The sequence below is a fragment of the Python bivittatus genome, unplaced genomic scaffold, assembly GCF_059951505.1.
Source record: "Python bivittatus isolate LINGU-HERP-01145 unplaced genomic scaffold, Pbiv_v1 ctg000700_np1212, whole genome shotgun sequence".
NCBI classification, from domain to species: Eukaryota; Metazoa; Chordata; class Lepidosauria; order Squamata; family Pythonidae; genus Python; species Python bivittatus.
This window is the reverse complement of record NW_028277098.1, coordinates 79111250-79137150: the sequence shown is the minus strand read 5'-3', so window position 1 is coordinate 79137150 and position 25901 is coordinate 79111250. Positions and strand designations below refer to the sequence as shown.

The following is a 25901-nucleotide window of genomic DNA, read 5'->3' as shown; positions in this document are numbered from 1 at the left end:
ACTGAGTTTCGGGGCTGGGAGAGGCCAAGCCGGGAATGGCTTGGATTGGGGGGGGGGTCCTCGCCTAACGACTGGTGTGGTGGCAATGGGGACTGCCAGGGTTGTTGATGCTAAGTGATGTAGTCATGTGACATCACACTTTATGACCGTTTCGCTTAATGACAGAAAATCTGGTCCCAATTGCCATCATAACTCAAGGACTACCTTTATAAAGACTGCATCTCTATTGGACATTTGGAAGAGTGCCATTATTGTTCCCATATATAAAAGAAAAAGAATATGTCACTGGCAAACCAAAGAAACAAGAACCACACAGATTTCAGAAAGGAATCTTTGATACTAATCTGAGGTAAAAACATAATCTCGAAAACTGTAAATTTTCACCCTGACTTATAGTAAGTTAATTAATATGGAGTCTCCTTGAACTGGTTCCTTTCCACAGCTGCCACATCTGGGCTGGGTTGTCTCTTCTCATCTAAACTGCATTTCACCCCTGCTTCCTCCCCAAAGTTTCCTACAAAGAGGAATCCAAAAATTAAACAGTTTGTTAAGTGTGTCTGGGATGGGGTTTTGTAGGAGTTTGATCAAAAACGTAAAAAAGGTGACAGTGAACACAATTATGGGAAGTGGAGTGTGGTTTTATGTCAGGATGGCATGTACAGATCAGATTTTGTTTCTCTTCAGGTTTTTGAGAAATGTATGAATGTGAGAAATAAAGTTTATTATGCATTTGTTGATTTAAAGAAAGTGTATGCTAAAATGAATAGCCTTGAATGATGGAATGTTTTGCATGAAAATGGAGTTGAAGATTGGTTGTTTGATGTGATAAAATATATGATAAAAGTAAAGCATGAGTGAAAGTAAATGGAATGTGTAGCAAATAGCCCAACGTTCAGCAGAGAGTAGGACAAGGATGTGTGATGTCCCCTTGGGTGCTTAATGCATTTATGGATAAATATATAAGGAATAATTTTGGTGGTGATAGAGGTATATTGTTTTTAGACATCAATGTATTACCTATTTGTATGCAGATGATGCTATGTTGTTAGCAGAGACCTCAAATAATATGCATGATGCATTCAAATACATGGAGAATGATAATGTTGGCATAAACTAGATTGAGCCAGTTTAATGTATCTAAGATTAGGGTAGTTGTTAGTTGAAAACATTCTATGCATCCAGCTGGTGTGTGCCCAAATCAAATCATGCACCCACCCACTGCAGAACTGGGACGTGTGTTATGGGCAAACATATTCCAGCATGGGAAATACTGGGAAGGAACCAAAGCTGGTTGTGGTGTGGGAAAGGATAAGAGAAAGAAAGGGGAATCCTAGGTCAATCAGGGGAAGCAGTGGGTGGGCTGGTTGGGCTATTCCACATTTGAAGTGAAGTGTGGCATCAGCAGCAGTGAGGGGAAAGGGAAAGAAAGTTCTTGTGTGAGGACAATCATAGGAAGGAGGGTACAGACTTGCATTTAAGCTTGAGGCAGAAGCAGTGAAAGGAAGTGGGAGGAAGATGATAGTTCTGGATTTGTGTTGTGCTTGCATTCAAGTGAGGCAGAGGTCATAGTAGAGGGAAAGATGAGGAACAAGATGACACTGGGATGATTGGGGGTTGGAGTGGGTAGTTGTGGGCTCTTGGATTTTGTTGTGCTGGAATTCAGACATGGCCAAAGCAGCAGTAACAGGAAGGGGGAGGTACTGGAACTGGAGCAATTGGAGGAAGAGTTGGGATCGATGTGGGTCATTGGGTTATGCTACTTGTATTCACATGCAGCAGAGGCAGCCAAAAAAAAAAAGGGGGGGGGGATGAGACATGCAAATGCTGGTAAAGAGATAATGAGTAGGTAGTATGTGATCTGTTGGGAGGAGCCGAAGTATGTCAAAAGAAAAGAAAATGGCTATGCATAAGAGTGTGTTTGGCTCTCTTTGTTATTGGGAGGTGAGAGTTGTGTATGTCAGGAGAAAAAAAAGTTGAAAGGAATGGGAATGGGTTATTTCAGAAATGTTGTGTGGTAAACCAGAAGAGTTAGATCAAGAATGTGGATCCGTACAACAGCAAATGACCAGTATAAAAGAACGATGTTGTGGTCATTTGGTCATACAGAAAGAATTTATGAGGACAGAATCATAAGAAAGATATAAAGGCCAAATGAAAGGCTAAAGAGGAAGGGGGGGGGAATGAAGAAAGTCATGGTTAGATAGAATTGATGAGATCTTCAAAAAGAGAGGTGAGAAGTTTAAAGAGTGAAAGGTAGCAGAGGAAGCAGTGTATGGATACAGTGGAAGCAAGAATGCTTTTCAAGGATGACAACATATGGAGAGGTATAATAAATGGTGTTGGTGTGAACTAGATTTAATTATATTTCCTTGTCTTAGCTTATGCTTTTAATTTCTTTGTCTTAACCATCTCTTACCCCCTTTTTGCCCCTTACCTAGTATTGCTTGTCCTGAAAGGGAATAGTGTGATGGATATGTATGCATAGATTGTTTCTGTTCAACTAAAATATGGAACCAGCCTCCATACCAAATAACTGGAGAGTAGATACCAAGTGAACATACATAGTTGAACCTATGAACATCTCTGCTGAAAGGCTTAGAAGTTTAAATTGCACACTGCAAGGTTGGTGTCTAAAAACGTTTTCATCTGGCACACATTGCCAAAAATTAAACAATAGTAGAAGAGTTGTGGACTGCCCAAAGTCAGTGTTGTGCAGCAATTAAAATATTTAATGAAAATTAGCCACTTTCAGCATGGAAAGTCACTGGGTGAGTATAGACCGGTTACTGTCTCTCAGCCACGTCTATTTCACAGAGATGACATGGGGATAAAATTGGAGCAAAAAGTATTGTATATGTAATAGTACTGTATATGCTACTATATGGATCTGGAGGAAAGATGAAGATGAATCTTTATGAAATCTCCCTGGCCAGTATTGGATGGTGGACACAGGAATATTTCCTGTGATTCAACAAGCCCCTTCTTGTGTTCAGTAAACTGCATGTTTATCTTGGTATTAGCAAACAAGAATAATTTCCTCTTTTGAAAGGGGGAAATCTCATAAAACTTATCTGCCCTCTTCTCCTTTCCTACAAATAACATTCCAACTGCTTTTATTTCATATTTCATTTAAAGCACATACCCAGATAGGAAAAAAATTAACATGTCAGACCTCTTAATGGTGCAGTGAGTGGGATTCTCTGTGATTGCCAGAAAAACAAAGCAAAAGTTGGTCATAATTTTATGAACTTAGAATGTTCAGTTGTTGAATAAAAGAAAAAGGCCTTTCCTAAAAGTGACAGTTTTCTTATAATGTTCTCAGCTTCTATAAGGTAAGGAAAGTTTCCCTATATACCAGCATACCCTATCCTCTGGTCCTTTATTTAGTGCTTTTAAAATCTGTTAATCCTTTGATTGTCCATAATTGAGATACCAATGTCATTTCTAATTAGCTGATATTAAAAAGTAAGTATTTTTCATATCCGGAGCAGTTATCTGCTTCATGAGATAATTATGTCATTGTATTCTCTTTTATTTACTTGGCTTACATTATGATATTGACAAGCAATTAAATTCTGACCTGATGTAGATACATTTAATTATGTTGTTAAAGCAATCTATACTCCTGGGAATTTAGCAAGAGATTTCAACCTTAGGGGGAATATGGAAGGTAGGACATTGGTTGCAGTGAGTACTTGGATTCCAAACAAGAAATAATGTTACTACTACAATAGTAGATCACAAGCAATTGAACAATGGCTCTGTGTATTTATACAGAATACATGTTAAGATGACAACTTCCAGAATGAAAGTTGCAGCCATTGTTTAGAGATAATTTCCATCTTGGGATCTGACTATCTTGACTATTGTGATGACAGTCTACTAATTTAAATCTTCTAATGGCATCTCCCTTTCATACATATCAGCTTTGTTTATTGCTCTGCTATTGCTGTTACTGATCTGGTAAAATTTCACACAATCACTTTGTGGATTTATTTCCTGTTAATGGTTAGGCATTTGTTTGAATGCTTTGCCCATAAGTTTAACTGCTAGGAGCAAGAAACCATCTTCTTATCAAATAGTGATCTGCATGTGTTCATGAAGAGCATATTATCCAATATCATTTTTACTAATGACTTTTAGATGGAAAATAGGTAGGGACAAATGTGCTTGCAATATAATCTCTCCTAGAACTATGATCTGTTTTTCTTTCCCACCTTCAGCTAAGACTTTTAAAATATTGTTTATGTTACTAAGATATGTAGGTTTTTCCCCAAAGCATGCCAATGCTTATGTTAGCTGATGACATATTTCAAAAAATAGATTGGTATACATGAAAATCTCAGTACTGAGATGTGAAATTGTCAGAAAAACAGCAGAAATTTAGGCTATACCCAGAAGTAAAAAATAAACAACAAAATCCTCTACTTGGATATGTCCTTGACATTACCTGCAATTATGTTCAGCTTGAAGAATTCAGTGCAACAATAAATCAACAATGTAAATTAAACTAGAAAAAAATTAATTTAAGAGGAAATTTAAACTGCACATTTATCATATTTATTAAAAATATTTTTACTGTTAAAATATTTCAACCTAGCATAGAAAAGGCAGACCAAGCTACAACTTAATTGCCAGTCCTATCTCTTTTCTGTGAGTATTCCTCCCTCTGTTTCTGGTGCAGAGTTTCTGATGAATACATGTGTTCGAAACTTTCCTAGACCTGTGAAAAAGTACATAATTATGTTCCTTCAAAAGCCACCAAAATACTTAAGGAAACTAGCCATGAGCAATTTGGCTTTTTTTTTTTTTTTTCCTTTTTAATTCCTCGAAATGTCAGCCAGAAATAGTTTTAGTCCACTGGATAGAGAAAGAAATGGGATGTGCATCAAGGAATCACAGTTTGAATGCATCATAGGTATGAGTGTATGCTTTTGTTTCCTTACAAAGCTAAAAAATAAAGCAGATGGTGAATGCTGAACAGAGAGAACTTGAAGGGCCCTTCTGCTGACACTCTGTTGTTGTCCAATAACAATGCACCGCCACTCTAGGCTACTTACACTATGTATTATCAAGCATGTGGCTCTCAGCAAGGAATAAGAGGTCAAATCACATCTCTATTCAGCCCTGTTTCTTGGCATTGAGCACAGCAGAGCAAGTCGGTGGTTCCTTTCAGCAATACTAATTTGCCCTATGCATTTTCTGAAATTTACAGAGTGAAAAGAGTTTCCTATTGAGTGTCTTTTGGGAAGAGGAAGCAAATGATATTATAATTACCATGTCAGATGATTAAACCCATTTCTTAGGGGAAAAAAAAGGAATTGGGATGGTGGATTTGATGCATTCTGTTTTGATTTTTTTCTTATACACATTAGACAAGCTTGTACAACAAAGGTGAAGACTCTAGTGATTTCCCTAAGGTAGCTTTCAGAAGTAATTGGTTGTATCCAAGCCTTCCCCTATTTATTAAGACAGAAGGACTTGTATCTTCTGGCAGTGCATTGTATTTTTTCTACACCGTTCAGGGAGATCTACAAAAGAGTGTCCTGGGAAGTTGAAATGTTCTGACTTTGTCCTGGTTCTGAATCCTGATGACAAACTTGTGTCCATTAATTCTTTCGCACGAAGTTTGTCCCATTTGTCCTATATAGAGTCCATTTGTCCTGCGTAGAATTGCATGAGAACAAACATCTCAAAGTGTTTGTTTTGGAAAAATGAGACTTTAACAGCACCAGTGAGCAAGAGATTGCTGAACTAAAATACATCACAAAGTTTCAGGCTGTTTAAAAGCCTTAGCAAAAAAAAAAAAAAAAGTTGTTTTACACATTATTATTGATACTTGATAAACTAATCTGTCTCACATATAACCTGCATCTGCTTAACCAACTTGTCTTCCCCCTTCCCCCTTTCTCATCCCAATGTAAATCCTACATCAGTAGCCATTCCATGTATCTGAGGAAGTGACCTGTAGCTTATGAAGCAAGCTTGCTTTATTATTTATTTAATTACTGAATTTGTAAGCTGCCTGACTCACAACATCTCTGGCTATGCCTATTAATAAATTTTTATTAATCTGAAAAGGTGCTATCAGATTCCTTCAGTTTCTACTGTAGACAAAGATGGCTCTCCTCCTACAGTTGTGATAAGTGATTATGAGGGACATTACTGCATTCAGATCTACTTCCTGGACACATTGGGTAGGTCACTGTGCAAAACAGGATCTGATCAAAAAGTCCTATCTGGTCCCACAGTGGCCAGCTAGATGCCAATCAGAAGCCAGCAAAGGCTTGAGTTCATATAAGTTATATTCCCTAACACATGTATGTGTTCTTCTTGTGAAAAGTTCTGAACACAAACAGTATAACTAGATAAAATATATATTGTTACTGGATATCTACCTAGACAATGGAAGCTGGTCCTTTTCTCTCCCCCTGTATCCTCACAAATTTGTAAACAGTGTTGGAGTCCAGCTGGAACAGTTTCTGAGGGTGTAAAAGAGGTTTACTCCATCAGTAGAAATGATTTCCACAGGTAGAAGCATAGCAGTGACTTCCATGTTATAAATATGGTAGTCCCCAGGTTAAGAATGCCCTGTTTACGGACAACCCATAGTTAAGAACGGAGCCTATTGTAGCAAAATTCGAGTTAAATACACAATGATTTGAGTTCATTACCCAATACTACTTATACAGTATTATACAATAATACTGTTCCAGCTTACATACAAATTTGAGTTAAGGACAGACCTTGGGAACGGGACTTGTTCTTAAACTGGGAACTACCTGTATCCATGCCTAAGACTGACCACAGAAAAGTACATAAACCTGGGATATTTTATAACTCTTAACATTCTTTCCTTTGTGCTTACAAACTGAAATGAAAGTGGTAGAAGAGTGTCAAACTTTAATGTGCTGCTTATCCAAAGATGAAGCTGTCTCCTTCCACTGTACATGATCTTTTATGAACATTAGGTTTTACTGCACAGTGCCTGGAGGACAGTTAACTGAGATGTGAACACAAATCTTCAGATTAATGCTTGGCATATGACACCACTGTCTGGATTGTAAAGATTTAATGCTGTGGCTCAAAAAGTGATCTAAGGGGAAAAAAAAAATCAAATTTAAAAAAGGCAGGTCCATATGTTCCAAATATACATTAAAGATCTAGAAATCTTTGCTATATTCTCTTAGGGCAACTGCAAGAATTTAATGCAGTAGAAATTCATTTTATTTTTGCCTTGCAGGGTTTTTATAACAGGCAGTAATTTAAATGGAGTAACATGATGAGATAGAAGTAATTATGGCAGAAGTATTTATTCATTTCTTTTCTCCTTAGGCGGTTGTTCGTTTGATGAACATTACAGTAACTGTGGTTATAGTGTGGCACTGGGGACCAATGGATTTACCTGGGAACAGATTAATACCTGGGAGAAACCAACAATGGATCCAGCTGTCCCAACTGGTAAGTACAAAGCATAGTAGACAAGAAAACCTTTAAGCATTTTTAAATTTTCCAATGTCAGAAAAATACTGGTTAATGAGATTGTAAGAAGTTTGTCATGCAATTTTATAGAAAGTTGGTAAAAATTAGCACATCATAGTTACAACAATTTGCATTGTTTGACAATCAGAGTATATACTTTTTCAGATGTTTCTCAATAATTTCTTTCTACAGTATGTTGATTTTGATTTCCAACTTTTCTCTATTCATGTAAAAAATGTACTACCCTAAGGTAGTTATTCAGTTTCTACTATTTTTATTGGTGACATTGGTGTTTTGAAATGGGAAATAGATACTCAAGATACTCAGGGTCAATCTAATTCAACTGGTTGTCTTTCTGTTTCTGGACATACTTCAGATTTCTGATTATGAAATAGTAAATGGCTTTGGATGTGTGTGCCTTGTTATTGAGATCTGCTAGAAAGGTTTGTTTGTTTGTTTTTCATTTTTTTGGTGGGTCTGCCAGTAACCTGGTTCAGTTCATGACCACAAGAAAATATTTTCTCTATTTGCCAAGCTTTGGTATTCTTTCTTTTGAGAAATATGTTTAGACATTCTTTTATAGCTACCTTTTCCTGAAGGTAAGCTTTTGTGAAGTCAAAATGAATAGGTTTTTTCCCCTTTTTGTTTAATTGTTTAACCAGGACATCGTTGTTCTTTTAATGTTGGTTTGGATTTTATTCACTCTTTATATGATTTATTAGATTTATAATTTCTAGATTTAATTGGGAACCATTAAGTATGTCTTAATTTATGATGTCTGGCCAAATGTTCATCATCTTGACTTATTATCAACAACCCATAGCTGGTCCAGAAATAATCCTATGATTTCTTTGACCCTGTCCATCCACTGTATCCATTTTCTGATGCTTTCCCATTGCCCATCAAACCTCTCTTTCTAGTGGAGTTGATTTTGGAATAAATGTTATTTCAATGATATTATTCTATCATTGAATTCATAAAGAATTTCTGTATAGTCTTGTAATCTTTTATTTCCATTTGCCTCCATTAGCTCTTTTTCATGATTACTTTTGAGTATTCCTACCTTAGTTCTACATTTTTTTACACTTTTTATTTTATCAAAAATATCTCTCATTTTCCTTGCCTTGTTGTTTTCACAAAAACTACAGCACCAACAGGGGGGGAAAGACACTAATAATAGTTATAAAGTCAAGGAAAAAGATAGATGTTATGGTGATTAAAATACACTAAATGTGAAAAAGAAAAGAAAACTTAGACCACACTAAATCCAAAAACATGAGGGAATTCCTGGAAGCTTGGTTTTCAGACAAGTCAGCCATCAACAGGCACACAGAGATAAACAACATTTTACACACCATTCAAAAGAGGCAATAAAAAGGAAACAAAAAGACCAGAATACCTCCTGGCCAGCAATCAACACCCAGATAAGCAGGGATTAACACCAGGATTAACACGAGACAAACAACCAAGCAGTAAACAATACCCTAATCAATGAACTACCAACTCAGCTGAACAATCAAGCAGTAAACAACAGTCTAATGTAGGAACCAGCAAGAAAAAAGCAACACCCCCTCCAACACTGGCAGGACAATCTATTGTATATGAACAGAGAGCAAACCCCACTCCCTTCTAGCACTGAAGATGTTCCCTAGTTGGGTAATGAAATATCAGCAAGAAAACAACCAAGCTCAGAGAATCCCAAGGACTCTACAGAAAAGAAAACTATTCAACAGAAAAAATAAACGATACATACAATAACTATTAATAGCAATATAAAATGTATTCAGTCCTTATTAAATATAGGCCATATATTATAGAAACACATTGCTTAATTTTCTCATTATTAGAACAGAGATTTTTCAAAGATAGATGATAGGCTCATATCCTGGTTCCATTTCTTATAATCAGGACAGTAAGTTTCTTTTCATTTACATAAAAATTATCCTTTTTGCTACCCCTCAGGCTCAGTAGAGCCATAGCTCTTCATGAGATGGCAAATTAAGAAACATCCATAGTACTCACCAAATCAGATGAACATAATATTTTCAAGGAAGTGAGAACCAAAGATAGTTTTAATGAAAATCAAATTGTATGATAATTATCTTTCTTGGTATCAAGAGGGTACATTTTTTCTTACATACATACATACATACATACATACATACATACATACATATATTTGGACATTATGCCATATGTTTGTATATAACACAAACAGGGAACAGCTGTAGTGCAAACAGTGTGACACATATTTACTAGTCCAATGAGAATTCGAATTAGTATTTGGGGGGGAAGCAATGTATTTGGATAGACATTTGCAAAGATGTAAGGTAAGGTTACCACAGTAATGAAAGGCATCTACCTTTGCTTTTCTTTGTCCTAGAATCTTGTTGATACCAGTGCTAGCTTTTGGAGAATACATTAATTAATGTCTATAATTTTCATTTAAGGTGATTTTAACTGAAAATGTAATAAATTATAACTTGTCCTCAGCTAGAAACATGAAAATAGCCAAGTGTTCTGTCTTTAGTTTGACAGTTGGGATAGAGGAAGGCAAATAGAATAGTGATCACTGTTCATATTGTTGGTTTAATAATACACTATCTAATGTCCTTGGTAGACCATATTCAAAGCACATTTATGCTGATGAATGCAGGAAGTATGTCAGACCAGGCAGAATAAAAATGTACAATAGCTGTTCCTTTTCAGTTCATGAATAATATTTCACGACTAGTTATTTGTATTCTAAGTGGTACAATGTATTCACTTATTCTGCTATGAAGAAAATTGGATTGATACTGAATTCCATGATTTTCTTACTCGAGTTATTCTTCGAGGCACACCCCCATGAATATCATATATTGGTCATGTCCTAACACTCTTTAGCTCACTGTCCCCGAAATAATATACCTGGACTGAGTCAGGGTAGCTCACAATAATTTGTTGCTAATTGTCTTCCATAAAGGAACATGGCCAAGAACATGTTCCTTTATGGAACTTTAAAAACAGTGCAATAAAATATTATTGTCAGTTGATATGCAAAGAATCTTAATGCAATAAAGTAGACATAAATTTTAATTTTTATGAAATATTCATTTTGCAATGAAGCATTGCTTTTAGGAAGAGATGCGTTTTGGAAAAGCGTAGAAAACTAGGTGGGTCCTCGGAAATAGGTGGGGCCAGGGCAAAAAGAGTCTACATTTATGTTTTATTACATTAACACAACTACAACCTATACATTTCATAATTTCTCATTCTGTAACATTAAAAAGTATAATTTAATGGCACCTTTTGGGGACCAAGGGGATTCAGCCAACATTTTGGAAGGCTGCAGCTATCTGTGGAGTATCAGATTGTACACTTCTGTTTTAAGGTGATATAGACATGCATTTGCTCTAAAGAGGGATGGGCAACTTAAAAATCCCAGCCTCTTTTAAGCAGAGCCCAGAGCACCCTGCAGGAGCACGCATCCCCAAAATCAGTTATTTGCTTGCTTTCCATTTTGAGATGGGAATCATAGCACATATATTGTAAATCCTAAAATAGGCTTATTACAGTTTAATAAATGGAAACTAAATGAAGAAATCCCGAACCCGAAAAATAATATGAAAATTCTGATTCTACCCATAAATGTGATATGGAACATCCACTTTGCATCACCATCGCAGACTTTGCCTCCCCTCAAAAAATTAAGGGTGGCCGTCAGCCATAAAAAGGTCCCCCATGATGTTCAGCTTTGTAGACTGAAATACCTTCTATTTGTCTTCCAGCGCAAATACATTCTTTTCATCTTCAGTTTGATTCTTATTGTTAATCCTTAGAAGTTCCGTGTGTGCCAAGAATCTTTTTTCTTCTTCCTTTAATTGTCAGTTTAGAAATGTATCTGCCTGCCTGCTAGCCAATATGACATGGCTTGTGTGTCCTTTTAGATATTCTGCTAGGCAGCTTGTGGGATTCACTTATCTATAAGCAGTGGCTGCATGGCTGGGGGAACATCGAAATGACTTAGCCACTTGGTTGGAGGATCAATTGCTAGACCTTTGTAGTGGAATGAATTCTTGCTGATAAGAGGCTCCTCATTCCTGAAAGAAGGTTGAAAGAGCACCTTGGCATCTAAAGTTCCAGTATGAAATGCAGTGCTGAAAAATAATCCTACTTTTTCTTAGCTTCAGAGGAATAATGTATTAGCTTAACTGTGTATAATAGTCCATGAAATGTTAATAAATAATATTTATTTAAAGCATAACATTTGAAACAAATAGAGTTCAGTTCCATCCTTGTATATTGATTTATTTATATATTTATTAAATTTATGTGCAACCCATCTCCCCCAGACTTTTTGTCCATGGAAAATTAAAAGCTGAGAAACAGGCCTTGCTGAAGTGTCACATACTTGCTGAGTGTCACACTAGTTTCTATGGTACAGCTTTGTTGTTCATTCTGTGTATTTAACAACAACAACAACCTTCCATTTAATGTAATGTTTCCAATTCCACCTACACTTGTTTCCAAAATTGAAATGTAAAATATGAACTTTATAATTTGTGCTACATAAGCTGCAAAAACCTTGCCCAGAAACTTGTAGTCTTGTATTCTACAATGATTTTCCAAATGAGGATCCATAACTGTTACAATCAAGTTTCAGCTGCAAAGAATTATATCCAGACAGGTATTTAGCAGGTACATCTTCTCAGATCTTTTGATGGAGATGCTCTTGGAGAATGGGTGCCTGCTGTATCTCTATAGTGCTTCCCCAAACTTCTAAATATTATTATATCTTGTCAGGCAGAAATTGAATAGGTCCACAATCTATCCACAAGGTTTGCCTTAGTGATGCTTTGTAAAGCCATCATCACATGCAAGACTTTTATTTTATTCAAAGACAGCTTCCAGATGATTGAAAAAGTTGACTTGCTCACTCTTAGCTTCCTACTTAGAAAAAAAATCAGAAATCATAATTTTTGATGGTTTATGAGCAATTGAACTGTGTTTATACTATATGATGGCAAGCTCTTCTAAGGACAACAGAGGGAGGAGAGTTGCATTGGGTGCATACAGCAGGATACATAGGTAGCAGTGTAACCTTAAAGTCAATGGATGATAGGCTGGGCTATAGACTGTTAAACAACAGGAAATAGGATGCATCCTTGACTTACTCCTGTCTGGGGAAGGAATTGCTTCTGACAGTTGAGCCTCAAGATTATATGCAAGTGTCAGAAAGGTGTTGTAATATTTAACATTCAGCATTCAATATCTACTGAATGAGCAGCCACAAGCACCTACAGTATCTATAAAGGACTGCTTCAGTTTCCTCCATAGCTTGTCTCTAGATATGAAATCAAAAATAATTTTAAAATTAATCAGACTTGGATTTATTGTCCACCTGGTAAGGCATTCTAATTTTCAGCAAAATTAATCATTGGTCAAGAGTAGCCCCATCCTAAAACTTATGTTTTGTTTTGCTAAGATCTTCCTTCTATCAAATTGTTCTAACAATTTCCAGTTATGATCATAAAATCATAGCATTCTAGAATTGGAAGGGACCTTGGAAATCATCCAGCCCAATCCTTGCCCAACATAGGAATCACTACTATAGTATCCCTGAAAGATGGCCATCCAACCTCTGTTTAAACATCTCCAATGAAGGAGAGTCCATCACCTCATGAAGGTTGCATATAGTCATTGTCAAAACAGGGGTAATAACTGAAACCCAGGACCTTCCTGAATGATTTCTAGAGAGCAGATCCTGTAAATGCTAGTTTAATATGTGATTTTGTTTAGAAGTTGATTCTGAGGAATTAGAAGACCTTACAGAAGCATACAACTCTGTCAACTTACATCACACCATTGGTGATAAAATCTAGATCGTTCACCATTTGTATGCACAGGTCCATAGAATTGCAATGTCTGTTCTTGAGTTGTCATGGTGAGGGATATGTATTCTTATTTTTAGTATATGTGCTGTTCGGTTAGGCCAGTGTTTCTGAACCTCAGCAACTTTGAGATGTGTGAACTTCAACTCCCAGAATTCTCCAGCCAGCATGCTAGTCTTTGGTTTTGGTTTGTCCATAGTAGCCTTCCAAAAATCACTGCTACATATGCTGAAGAATATGGCTTTATTTATTTGTTTGATTATGAGTTAGAGATGCTGGACCAGAATTAACTCTAAATACATTTAATATAAACCTTTTTAAAGAAAAAGCCTTGAGCAAAGCATGTCATTCAGCTACATACTTGTGGCATTTTTCAATTCCTCTGAGCATTCAATATAATGATACAAGTGTATCAATGCAATGTGTTTTCCTTTGTCACAGGTTACCTGAAGGGCTTTAATGCATTCAATTCTTTTCTTTTCTTTCTTCATTAAATCACAGAAAACCAAGAACCGATTAAGTCGTTTCATTGTCAACCCCAAAGAACTTATAGGATAATTTGTTTTTGATCATTACAAGTAAATAGTTTTTGTAATAGGTTCCTGAGGGTTGGAAACCAAAGAATTGCTTAATTAGAGGATTAAGAAACAAATATTGATTTCCTTGCCGCACTTACCTTCCTTTTCAATGAATTCTCTATTAATGTTTCCCCCCCCCAAAAGCTAGTTATTGGGGAGTCAAATAGAATTTTAGTCTATCTTCCCTTGCTGTTTTCTTGGTTGAGTCATATCAGTACTCTATCATTGCCTACTTTTCATTGTGAGATATTCATGATCCTAGTCTTAAGTGCTGCTTTCAGATCTAACAAGTCACTTCCTTCAAGTATTTGTTTTTGCATTTCAGCCTCATTCATACTCCCAGTAAGTCTAAACCATTTCATTGTATTTCTTTTATTTTGGTCACTCACATCTGTATGTAGTCTAACATCATTCAGCACTATTTGTTCTTGACTCTATCTCTTCCCCATTTCTACTGTATTCAGCTTATTTTAGGGTTTTCCTATCATGACTAATTTTTTCTTCTATATAACAAGTGGGCAAAAGGACATTCTTCTACACAATTTTTTTTTCAACAGACATTCAATTCTTGTACAGACCCATCCTACCCACTTTCTACCAGTTTTTGCACATATTTTAATATATTTTTCCATATTTAGTGAGTGTTCTAAAAAAGGATATAAATTCAATCTATTTGCTATAGTTCTATGTACTGTATGTAACACTTGCCATTGTTCACTGAAAGTTCTATGACAAATACAACTACCTTGATCTTTGATATATTAATTTTCAGAACCGTACTCCACAGTGCATTGTACTATCTTATATTCATGACAAATCATTTGGGTTCTCAGTCAACAACATAGCACTGTCTGCATACCAATGTACTTGCACATTCCTGTCTCCAAACCACTCACCTTTAATGTCACCACAATCATTCCTTATACATTTATCCATAAATAAATTAAAAATGGCTTTTTCAGTTTTTCTAAGATTTACATCAGCCAGCTGTTTTTCTTTTTTCCTTGATTTACAGAAATATTGATGTGTGCAGGCTTAAGGTCTGGCTGTCTGAGGGACCACATTTATCCTGTTGTTTCTGCCCATCCAATAATAGCTGATACTGGAGGCTTGTTCCAAGCAGCATGCCTTCTCTTTTGTGGCACCTACCCTCTGAAATAGTATCCCCGTGGAGGTTTGAGTTTCCCCAACCCTACCATTCTTTAAATGGGCCTTGAAGACCTGACTTTCCCCCCAGGTACTAGGTTAGGAAACATACGTTGCTGCTAGGAATGTTCATTAGTGTGTTTGGTATTTTAATCCACCATGATCACTTCCTTATTGCAGTTGTTTGTATTGCTCAGAATTGCTGTGAATGGGCAGCCTCTACATTTGATTTATGAATAATTATATAAATATAAATTAATAAGATATTAAGAACTTTTCAATGGGAAGGACAAACCTCTAGACATTCTTTTATGGCTGTCATATGATGAAAGGGGTTCAGCTTTGTCATTGGGTATATATAGTATTTTGACTTCAGTTTCTCTAAAGCAGTGTTTCTCAACCTTGGCAACTTTCAGATGTGCGGACTTCAACTCCCAGAATTCCCAGCCAGCTTCCTCCTCAGCTTGCTGGCTGGAGAATTCTGGGAGTTGAAGTCCGCACATCTGAAAGTTGCCAAGGTTGAGAAACTCTACTCTAAAGAATGGAAGCAAACAAGTAAAAATACCACTATGAGCACAAATAAGATCTGACTATTCCAGAAAGACTTTGAGAATTGCTATGATATGTTTAGTCTTTCTCCCCATCCGCCACCCCTGATGGTGGATTATTTACTGTTTCAGTTGTGGTTCTTTAGGATCTTAAGAAATGTTAAGTATTTGTAATCTTAACATGAGGCTAATTCATTTTTCTCATGTTTACTGGTCAAATTTTTAAAAGGTTTGTTGTCAATCTCATTGTTTTTGGAAATGTAAAATAAGTGAGAGGTTACTTATTCATACATTAAGGGGTTGTTGTTCCAATTTGTTATAATATCAGTTTAATTGATATCAAATGCAATATAATCAATATAATTCCAATTTGCTATAATAGGCATGAAAACTGGCTGGGTGACTTTGGGGCAGCCACTCTCTCTCAGCCCAACCTACCTCACAGGGGTGTTGTTGTGGGGAAAATAGGAGGAGGAAGGAATATTATGCATGTTCACTGCCTTGAGTTACTTATAAAATAATAAAGGCAGGATAAAAAAATCTTTTAAAAAATCCATATTTTTTGTTATTATGATGTTACTCAGTTCAATACAGTTTAAAGATGTGAATGCACTTTTGGATTCTATATACAAACTTGGTATATATGAAGAATTGTGGATTTATCAAGCCTGAGGGACAGTATATAAAATTATTCTTCAGTGTTGTAATGACAGTGTAACCCCAGATTTATATTCTTGGATTTCTGATATATGTTCACTTTTTGGTAATGAACTGGCAACATTGTTTTCTCCCTGAATGAATGAATGAATGAATCTCTCTCTCTCTCTCTCTCTCGATTACACTCATTCAAAGTGTGCACAATTTTTCTTAAAATTCACCCCTAGTTGTTGTCAATGAGATTGACAACAAACCTTTTAAAAATGTGACCAGTAAACATGAGAAAAATTACTGTTACTGTGTCACCATTCACTGGAACATCACTATCTCCAGCTGTGAATTCCTGCTTTCATACATACCCACAACAACTTAGATGACATATTTTCCAAGATATATTGTAGATATTCATAATTAAATCTACATTTTCATTTCTTTGCATGGATTCATCAGTTCTGCTCCACAAGGTCATGCTACCTTCACTCAGATCTATTATATCCTGCCTCTTTTTCTTAATTTCAATGACACACAGCTTATATGTTTCCCTTCCCTTCCCTTCCCTTCCCTTCCCTTCCCTTCCCTTCCCTTCCCTTCCCTTCCCTTCCCAACTTGTGTTTTTTGATTATTTACCCTTCTTACATTCCAAGTTGCAATTTTCCTTATGTCACAATTATCAGCAAATGGGCCTACGGATACTGCCCATCATGGCTTTGGTCAAACAGAGCTTTCACATAACACTTTTTAATAAGATAGAGAAGGTCACCAGACCTAATTGCATTTATGACACATATATAGCATTCCCTGGTTCAGTACCAGTTTTGATGCATTTGGGCCAGTATGCTACATACAAAACCACTTAAACAAATTATTCTTCCCATATCTCATGTCTTTACTATAAACAAAATCTTAAAACCTCATCATTCATTCCTGGTCAGCAAAAGTCCATTAAGGGTTACCAGAGATAACTACAAATCTATTTTAACCTTGATCAAATAAACCAACTTTATATTCCTTCCCTGTACAGTTTTGATTTTATTAACCCCTTCAAATAATGTCTTAGAACTTGATTTCTTTTCATTGTTTCTTTGTCCCTTCTTAGAAATTCCTTCAAAACTTTAACAGGTCTCTTTTGTAAATCTAGTATAGAAAAGTTATCCAAATCACTCTTCTGGTTTGTTATTTGTATGTCCCTCTTAATTTTTAAAACATCAACTGGTTTTCATTTGCATATCCAGTATATCATCTTTTTCCATATTGTTCTTGTAGCCTATCATTTTTAAATCCACATTCAAATAAATTTCAGTCTTGTCCAGTAGAGCTAGTTCCTCCTCTGTAGCATCATTTACACACCATCTATGATGACAGACATTCTTAAAATTAACTTCTAAGTCCATTGTTCACAAATATATTTCAAAATGTCCAACGTTAATGTATTTTGTCCATTCTGTGTTAACAAGTCAACTTTAAGAATTCTTTTCCTTTAATTGTAATCTTCAGTTTCTTCTAGTTCCCTCTAGTGTCCAACCTTCAAAGTCCCATCCTATCATGTTTGTCCCCCCCCCCCCACAAGGAATCCAAACAACAGCAATTTCCCATGGGAAGGATTCTTATAATTAATTTCAAAGTCTTATTTCAAATCCATCTGGACCCTTAGGCATATTAGCCTCATGTTGTAATTCTGGAGAATAGTACATTGTCTTCTTCCTCTACTTCCTGCAACTGTGTATCAAACTTGGCAATTTTAAGATTTGTGGATTTCATATCTCAGAATTCTTGGTCCTTAACCAGAAGTTGAAGTCCACGTCTTAAAGTTTCCAAGTTTGAAAAGCACTGTTCCACTCTGCAGCCTTCACTGATTCAACATAAGAGGTACTGGAGGATAGAAGAACATAAAATTCCCTGAGCCTGGGTTGACCCAGTCACATTAGGATCACTCTGCTAAACATAAAAAATATATTGCACACAGGATGAAAAATACGATAAATTTTGCACATTAAAGGGTAACTTGAAAAAAACTCTAAGGGCATTAGTATGTGTCTTCCAAAAGCTGGTTATTAATACTTTAAAACTATCACATCATTTACTAATAAAGAAGAAATTGAACGATCAATTCTTTTTTCTGGCAATTCAGATATTTCCCCACACATATTTCCCTATTGTGTGGGGGAAAGCCCAAAACAACGACAAGGACATTTCATATCCACTGTACATGCCAGAAGCACTTTTCTTCTGAAATCATACATCACCCACAGAGCTTCAGAGACAGTTCATCAATTGCCCGCAGATGCCATCCCCCTAAGAACGTGGGGTGGGGGGAGAGAACTATGTTATGAAAGTGAGATTCTCAGGGAGTCTTTTAATGGCCCAGAATGAATGGTTCTCCTTAGGATCCATAAAATCACTACACCCTAGCTGTGTTAAATGGTAGGCCTGAACTATTTTGAGTCTGCTTTCCCCCTTCTCCTCAGCAAAAGCAATCAAGAAGTGAACACTTCTGGCTGTGAAAGTTAGCACCTTCCTATTATCACCATTATCTGGATAGTATCCGCATCAAAAACTCAAGGATGTGTCCTCGCAGAGAAGGGGAGATATAAAGGGAAGAATATACCTCGGCTTGTATTTTGAGAGTCCTGTGCCATTTTTAAAAATATCCCATTTTTTGGCATGTTTAGAAGTAGCATATTGGGCTAACATACTCCACCTTCCTATCATCCAGCAGATATCTCTTTAGCAGTTGGAGCCGGAGTATATGGCAGAAGACTCCTTGGGGATGCAAGAATATGTCCAGGTCATTGACTTAATCCTTCTTTTTTTTTTAACTGTCTCCCTTCAGATAACTGTTTCTGTGCTGTTCCCAATGGGCAAAGCTTTTGCTATTTTAATAGCTCCACAATATTAGAATCTGGTCCCCTTATCTCCCAAATTATGCAAAACTGTATGCAGCCAAAATAGTTGACCACCAGCTTCCTTTTCTGCATCCAAGAGATCTCATCTTAGCTTAGGAGATAGACAAAAGTAGGGAAAGGTTTTAGAATATGTGAGAAAGATATGAAAAGTGCTGATTGCCTCTGTGGGGAGGAGTGCAAGCGGGGGAAAAAAACATACACAACTACATTAATATTTCAGGGTGGCTAATATTAAGCATCAGAGACCTATTGCAGCATTTTCTTGGTTGTATTTTAAAAAGCTAAACGAATATGCAAATGTCATCCAAACAGAGAACACCCATTTTATATTGTCCTGCCTTGTTAGAAATGTTAGAAATGAGTGACTGATAATTTGTATCTGTAATCCCATGAGAGTTAGATTGTAATATTGTAAATTAGTTCTTGTTTTGCAGCTCTGATGGGAAAAATATAAATGCATTTTTGTTTATTAGAAAATATTGGAAAATTAAGTGAAGTAAAGTAATTTTCTGCATTTGGAGGACTTTTCAAATAAACAGCATTGCTCAGTGAATTCTAATTGTCTAGAACTTCTGCTTATGCTTTTTTAATATGATTTTCACTGAATTATGGGAACAGATGTAATTTATGATAAAAATGATGTGGGGTATGGAATTCAAAGACAAGCAACATATTTTTTTAAGCATTTGAACATTGTCCTCTGATATTTCCCCTGTCCTTTTTCTATATAAAAGACATGGGGAAAAAGAAAACCTTAGTAACAACTGTTGTTAATCACCTCTTCATGTTTAGCTAGGTCAGTTGAACCAGTTCTGATTTCTTATCTTCAATTGTGAAAATACTTAGCATTGTTTAGGAACAACGAATTTTATACTTAATTTTAAAAACTTGGAAGTATCCATATGAATGTGTAATTAATCTTTTTACTGGCAATATAGAATTATATTAGAGTAATGTCAAAATACTTTCTAATTTCACTGAATTGGAATACTGATTTTTTAAAAGATACCAACAAAGTTCTGAGGAGCGAACTCAAACATGAGTTTAGAAACCTCTTAAAGTGTAGCTCAAAATGGAAGAAGCTTCAAAATGCTTCTCCAGTTACTTTTTTGTTTAAGCAAAAGAAAAATTCCCCCCAGCTCTAAGAGCAAACCAATCAACACTTTCAGGGTCCCCTTCTTTTCATTTCATGTAAACAGGAGCAACAGAGTATTTCTGTTTTTTCTCTCTCTATAGATTTCCTTTATCTTATCAACAGCCACAGAACATAATACAGGGAGTTAAATACACAGTGATTCAAGTTATACACAATGCTTCGAGTTCATTGCACAATACTACTTACACAATAATACTATTCTGGCTTACATACAAATTCGATTTAAGGACAGACATTGGGAACAGAACTTGTTCTTAAATTGGGGACTACCTGTATTAGAAATTTCTAATTCCATCTCCAAAATCATTTTCCCCTCCTCCCAAACCTGCTATGAAAATGTCACAGACGTCTTGCACTAAACTGGTCTCCAGCTAAAGGCATTCCTCTTAATCTTCAACTCTTATATATTTGATTGAATGTGTATTCCTGGAGCCAATCAGCTTCTTTTTATAACACAGTTGGAATTCTGTTGTGATGGAATGCCTAACATACCTTGGGATTGCAGAAGAGGCAGCAAAATAGGTAAAGGAAGAACAGGGCCATTTCAGAAGTGATTATTGAGTCCAGGGGAGAGAGGAAGTATGAAAAAGAGACTCAGAGTAGCTCTACCATATTTACACTAAGTATAAGTTGTGTGGCACAATTTCCTTGCCAGGCTTTGAAGATTCTACTATATTACTCTACTAGCAGTGAGGATCTTTCCAGAAATCCAAGTGGTTCTTGTTTCCTGAGTTTGCCAGCCTTCAAAGCTTGACATCTATAAAGGAAAACTCTTCACAAAGACAAAAAGAAAAAAAAAGGAAGGGAAGGGAAGGGAAAGGAAGAAGAAAACAAAAAATGAAAAAGAAGAAAAAATGAGAGACTGTACATATGTATATTTGATCAGCTGCTGTTTTGAGCACATATAGAGCATGAAGGCTACAAGATAAACTTTGTACTTTATACTTACCACTCTTGTACTTGTTAATGAGTGCTGTTGGAAGACCTTTGAAACATTTTGCTTCCAATTTTATTAATTAATGTTCTGTTTCTAAACTGGCAAAACATTTTTGGATTGAGGTATAACTCCAGGCTCATCAGTACAAATGTACACAGTGCTTTGGTTGGTCCTGCTGTTGTGTTGCATGTGAGGTGGACTGTAGATAATTTGAGCATTGGCAGTGTGGCTACTTAGGGCTTAATTTGTTTCATGGGAGACCAGACACCCCACAAAGCTTTTCAATGCTAGGTCTTAGTTTTTGGAACTGAAAAATAGCAATAAAGAAGTAAAGCTTTGTTTACTTTTTTACTCCCTTTGCTTGTAGAGTGCCTTTCCTTCATTTTTAAGTAACCACATGTGATCTTCCAACATACATAGGATGATGGTGAAAGTCTTCCAGGACTGAGAATTAGGTGGACAGGGAGATATGAGATCCCTTTTTCTCAGTATTTTCATTTTCAGTCTTATAATTGGTAAATTGTTCAAGTGCTGTTGTTATTTATTTTACAGCGTATGGATCTCCTTTCAATGAGTCAGACTTCTCATCTATTTTTCTCAGTACTGTCTTTTCTAACTGTTAATTATTAACCCAGATCTGAAGCTAATGTATGAAGTGCATAGTCTTAACTCTGCAACAGAAAACAGCTTTGATGACCTTAACTGTCTTCAAAGCATCAAGTTCTCAGAAAACATTGATGCAGGATTGCAATAATTAGAAGGATTTAAATTCCTTTTTTTCTAAATATTTCTCAGTAAATATGTTTACTTATGTGAAGTCATCTGCAAGTAAGGAGCAATTTTCCACGAGACCAGCACTAGTAAAGGGGCTGGGTTATGAGAAAAGGGTTTCTGTGCAGTGCTCTCTTAATTCTCCTCCACTTGAGACTCATTTACGTGAATTGTTGGTATCTCAAAGATACTAATGACTAATGGAGGTTTGCTGTGATGTACAGCGCGTTCTTCCCAAACTAATTAAAATAATACTTTTGACAGGATAGTGTTCCAAAAGATACCAAGGGCTAAGGATCAGTAGGTTAGTGTATGTTTGCTCCATGTTACAATCCATTTTTAGGGATAGGAATATTATTTGGCAAATTATAGGTCCCATTTCTTTTAATTAAAAATTGTGCACATTCACAAGGCATGGAAAGAATATGGATTTGCTTTATACATTTTACAAAACATTTGAGAATAATCTCCCTCCCTCCCTTTCTTCATAAGAAGGCCTGGCACCTGACACTTTCTGCACCAGGTTCTTTAAAGCATAAAGATTCTTTTCCAGCTTTCCCTGGAATTAAGAAAAAATGTGTATATGTGGGGTGGGGTGTCATTGCAGAAATGTCAGGAATTTGCAGGATAGACCAGACAAAATACAGTGTAAATGATTGATTAACTATGTGCCATGTTGTTTTCGACTCCTAGCAACCACATAGATTTGTATTTTCTATCCAAGTGGTTTTCTTGGTAAAAATACAGGGGTGGTTTACCATTGCCTTCTCATGCATAGTATGAATTGATGCCTTTACCATTGTCACTAAAGTGATCATCTCCCTCCAGTATCTTTCTGTATCACTGCTGCCCAATATAGGTGCTTGCTTGCTTGCTTTAGCTGGGCAGCTGGGATGACCTTCATGCCTGGACGGTCATGTGACATGTAGGCATGAATTTCCATCTGTGCTAAGAAGTGGTACAGGACAGAGATGGGCTTCAGTAAGAATGAGGTCCAAAGTATGGGAGGCAGAGCCTCTTCTAAAACTAGTGACTTTCAATAATTTTAGACCTATACAAGTCAACCATATACAACCCACTAGATCCAAGTAAACTCAATTCAAGCAACATTTTATTGTCTTTCTAGGATAATGGTAAACAAAATTGTGTGTAAGGTGTGAGGAACCAATACATCTGAAGAGGTTTTTCTGAAAGTCCCACAATTCCTCTTCGTTGGCCATGCTGGCTTTACTGAAGAGAACTGGCATGTAACATCCAGAGAACCATGTATTCCCATTATCTGTTAGGAACATGTCTATGCTGTCTTTCCAAAAAATTTCTTCTGCCTTTAGGTTTAGCTAATGGATCTTGGATTTTTCTTTGGCAGTGATAAAAATATATCCATAAGCTTGTGGTTCATCTTATACTTGCCATTTATAATGGATATGAAATTATGTTTGTTTCATGCTGTGACCTATACAAAAATGTTGCAATAGTGGCAGCCAATCAGAATTATAGTATGAAGCATAATTTTGTCAGGAAATATAATTTAGAGGGAAACATCTTAAAAGCTTATTTTAATTGGATTTTTGTACCAGGTCCTGTCATGTTCACTTAGCGAGAATAAGCAGTCAAAGGGGGAAGGAAAAAGAGACTTAAGATTTCATCAACAGTTGCAAAAAATATGGTAGTTTATTAATTGCCTTTTTGTCAATTTCTGACAGAGTGTGTCACTTATCATTGAACACAATATGTCTCAAGGTAATAACAGTCAGGCAAGGGGAAAATACTACAACAGATTCCTCAGATAAAACCCAGAATTCCTTATGCTGACAAAAAAAAAGAAAAAGAAGAAAAAAGAAGCTTAAAGCATTTATTTGGAATACAATAAAGCATTTTATTCTTACTCTCTACAAATTAAAAAAAAATGTCTAGAGCGGTTAAAGGCAACAAGAAAAAAAAACACAATTGGGCTTTTATTTACATTGAAAATGGTCTTGCAGAGGCATAGGAAAGCTGTATAAACTGAGAAACAGACAACCACAATTGCCAAATTTTTACTTACTTTTCACATGGTATTTAAAACTGCCACTTCATTCCATTAGAAATCTACTAGAGTTTGGTACTTTTCTAATGTGTGTTTCTACATATATGTGCACTCCATCAATATTTGCATCTGGTGGATCTTTGCTCATGTATTCTTTCATGGCTTGCTAGTATCCTGCATTTCCTCTTATCTTCTTTATATTTTTTTTCTTCCGTACCAAGTTGCCCCCTTTTCCAGCTGCAATTTCTCTTTATTTAATAGATTTTTATTTACTGTAGTAGATTTTTAAGACTGTCCACTTGGGTGGTTTAAAGAAGGTAAAACAATAAAAAACCTGACCATTAAAAAAACAACCATGCTGGGAAGAACTGTTGAACATTATAGTTCACAGTAGAAAAAAGTTGCTATGGACACAGCCACTTTTTTCTGTTCACTTTTATAGTATACTGTATGTATATATTGGATTCACTGCATACTTTTTGTCATTTTTTTTTCCCTGCAAGATTGTCTTGTATGTGTATTTCTAACATATATATTTTATCTTGTTTTCCTTTAATGCAGAGGTGGGCAACCTGGGTCTGATGGACCACATGGATCCACAGAACTCCATTTAAGGTCACAGTGTTGAAATTTGATGGGCCAGATGATTTCAGACTGTTTTTCATAATTTGGGTGGTTTTAAGGGTGACAGTAGGAATGGTTAATCCATACCTAAAAAGCTGAAAAATGGTTAAAAATGCCAGCTGCAGTGCTTTCAGCAATATCATAATTCAATTTGATGTCCTCCTGGGTCTCTTCAGAAGGTTGGGGACAGCATTGCAACCCCAAGCCATTCAAATATTGCTCAATGAAGCTTTTTGTGCATAATTACAACTCCAGACTCTCTGGTATATATCAAATTGGAAATTGATATTTTAAATGTAGAATAATTGTTGGGATCCTTCTACCAACCTTAATTCCTTTGCCTTGATGTCAAGCATGAGCTGGAACAATATATGTATTACATTTTGTTGCCGGGTTTGAAAATAGGCATGGGTATCAAGCTAATATTTTAACTTAAAATAAATGTCTTGGGTGTATCTGATGAATTTAATTCTAATAGCTCAATGTTCAGATTAGGTGTTATTTTCAAACCAATTTGATCTTCATTACAGTGAATTTTGCATGCTTTCCTTCTCCATGGTAAAAGTGAGCACATTTTCTGGCCTGAAGAAATAGTGTAAATATACATTTGATGTTTTATCATTATTTCTCAAATTCTCACATTACAAACAAATTTATAAACAAAATGCCAAAAAAGGTGTTCTAACCTTGCTGGTTAATAATAATCATATACTGTTTAAGTCAGCTTTGGACCTTGCCAGTAATCAAACCCTGGGCCCAGAGAGTTTTGCCAGTTCCACTTCTCTGAGCCTAGTTGTTAAATAATTTCTTTCAAATTATTCTGGAAGTTGTTGAATTATTATCAACTTAGGTTTCTTGCTTTATATAGTCTTTAATTCATTTAAATGTATTAATTAAATTCATTTAATTAACATTGAACAAGCTGCAAGCATATGTAAACTGCTGTTCTCCAGAGAGTTCCCTCTCTGATATATGCCATTAAGAATGGCAGATGATTGAAAGAGCTTTCCCTACCTTCTAGAATGCTAAAACATTTTAAAGCTGGGTTTGTGTACTGAATGTATGAATTCTCCACAGTTTGTACAAAACTTGAACATGTATAAGCTACTCTGTATGGCTATTTCTCAAAGAATTCTGGTAGCATATATGATGCTAATATTTAGCATTTATATAGGGGTTTTGATCACAATGTCCCATAAG

The 25901-nt window shown here is 35.9% G+C and overlaps 1 protein-coding gene across 1 annotated transcript in view; it reads left to right on the top strand.

Moving 5' to 3' along the window:
* Window positions 1–25901, top strand: part of PTPRT (protein tyrosine phosphatase receptor type T) — a 678601-nt gene that overhangs the window by 181936 nt on the left and 470764 nt on the right. Inside the window, exon 2 of the mRNA XM_088154570.1 lies at window positions 7336–7461. Coding sequence (XP_088010696.1) covers window positions 7336–7461 — 126 coding nt within the window. The remainder of the gene's footprint in view (window positions 1–7335; window positions 7462–25901) is intronic.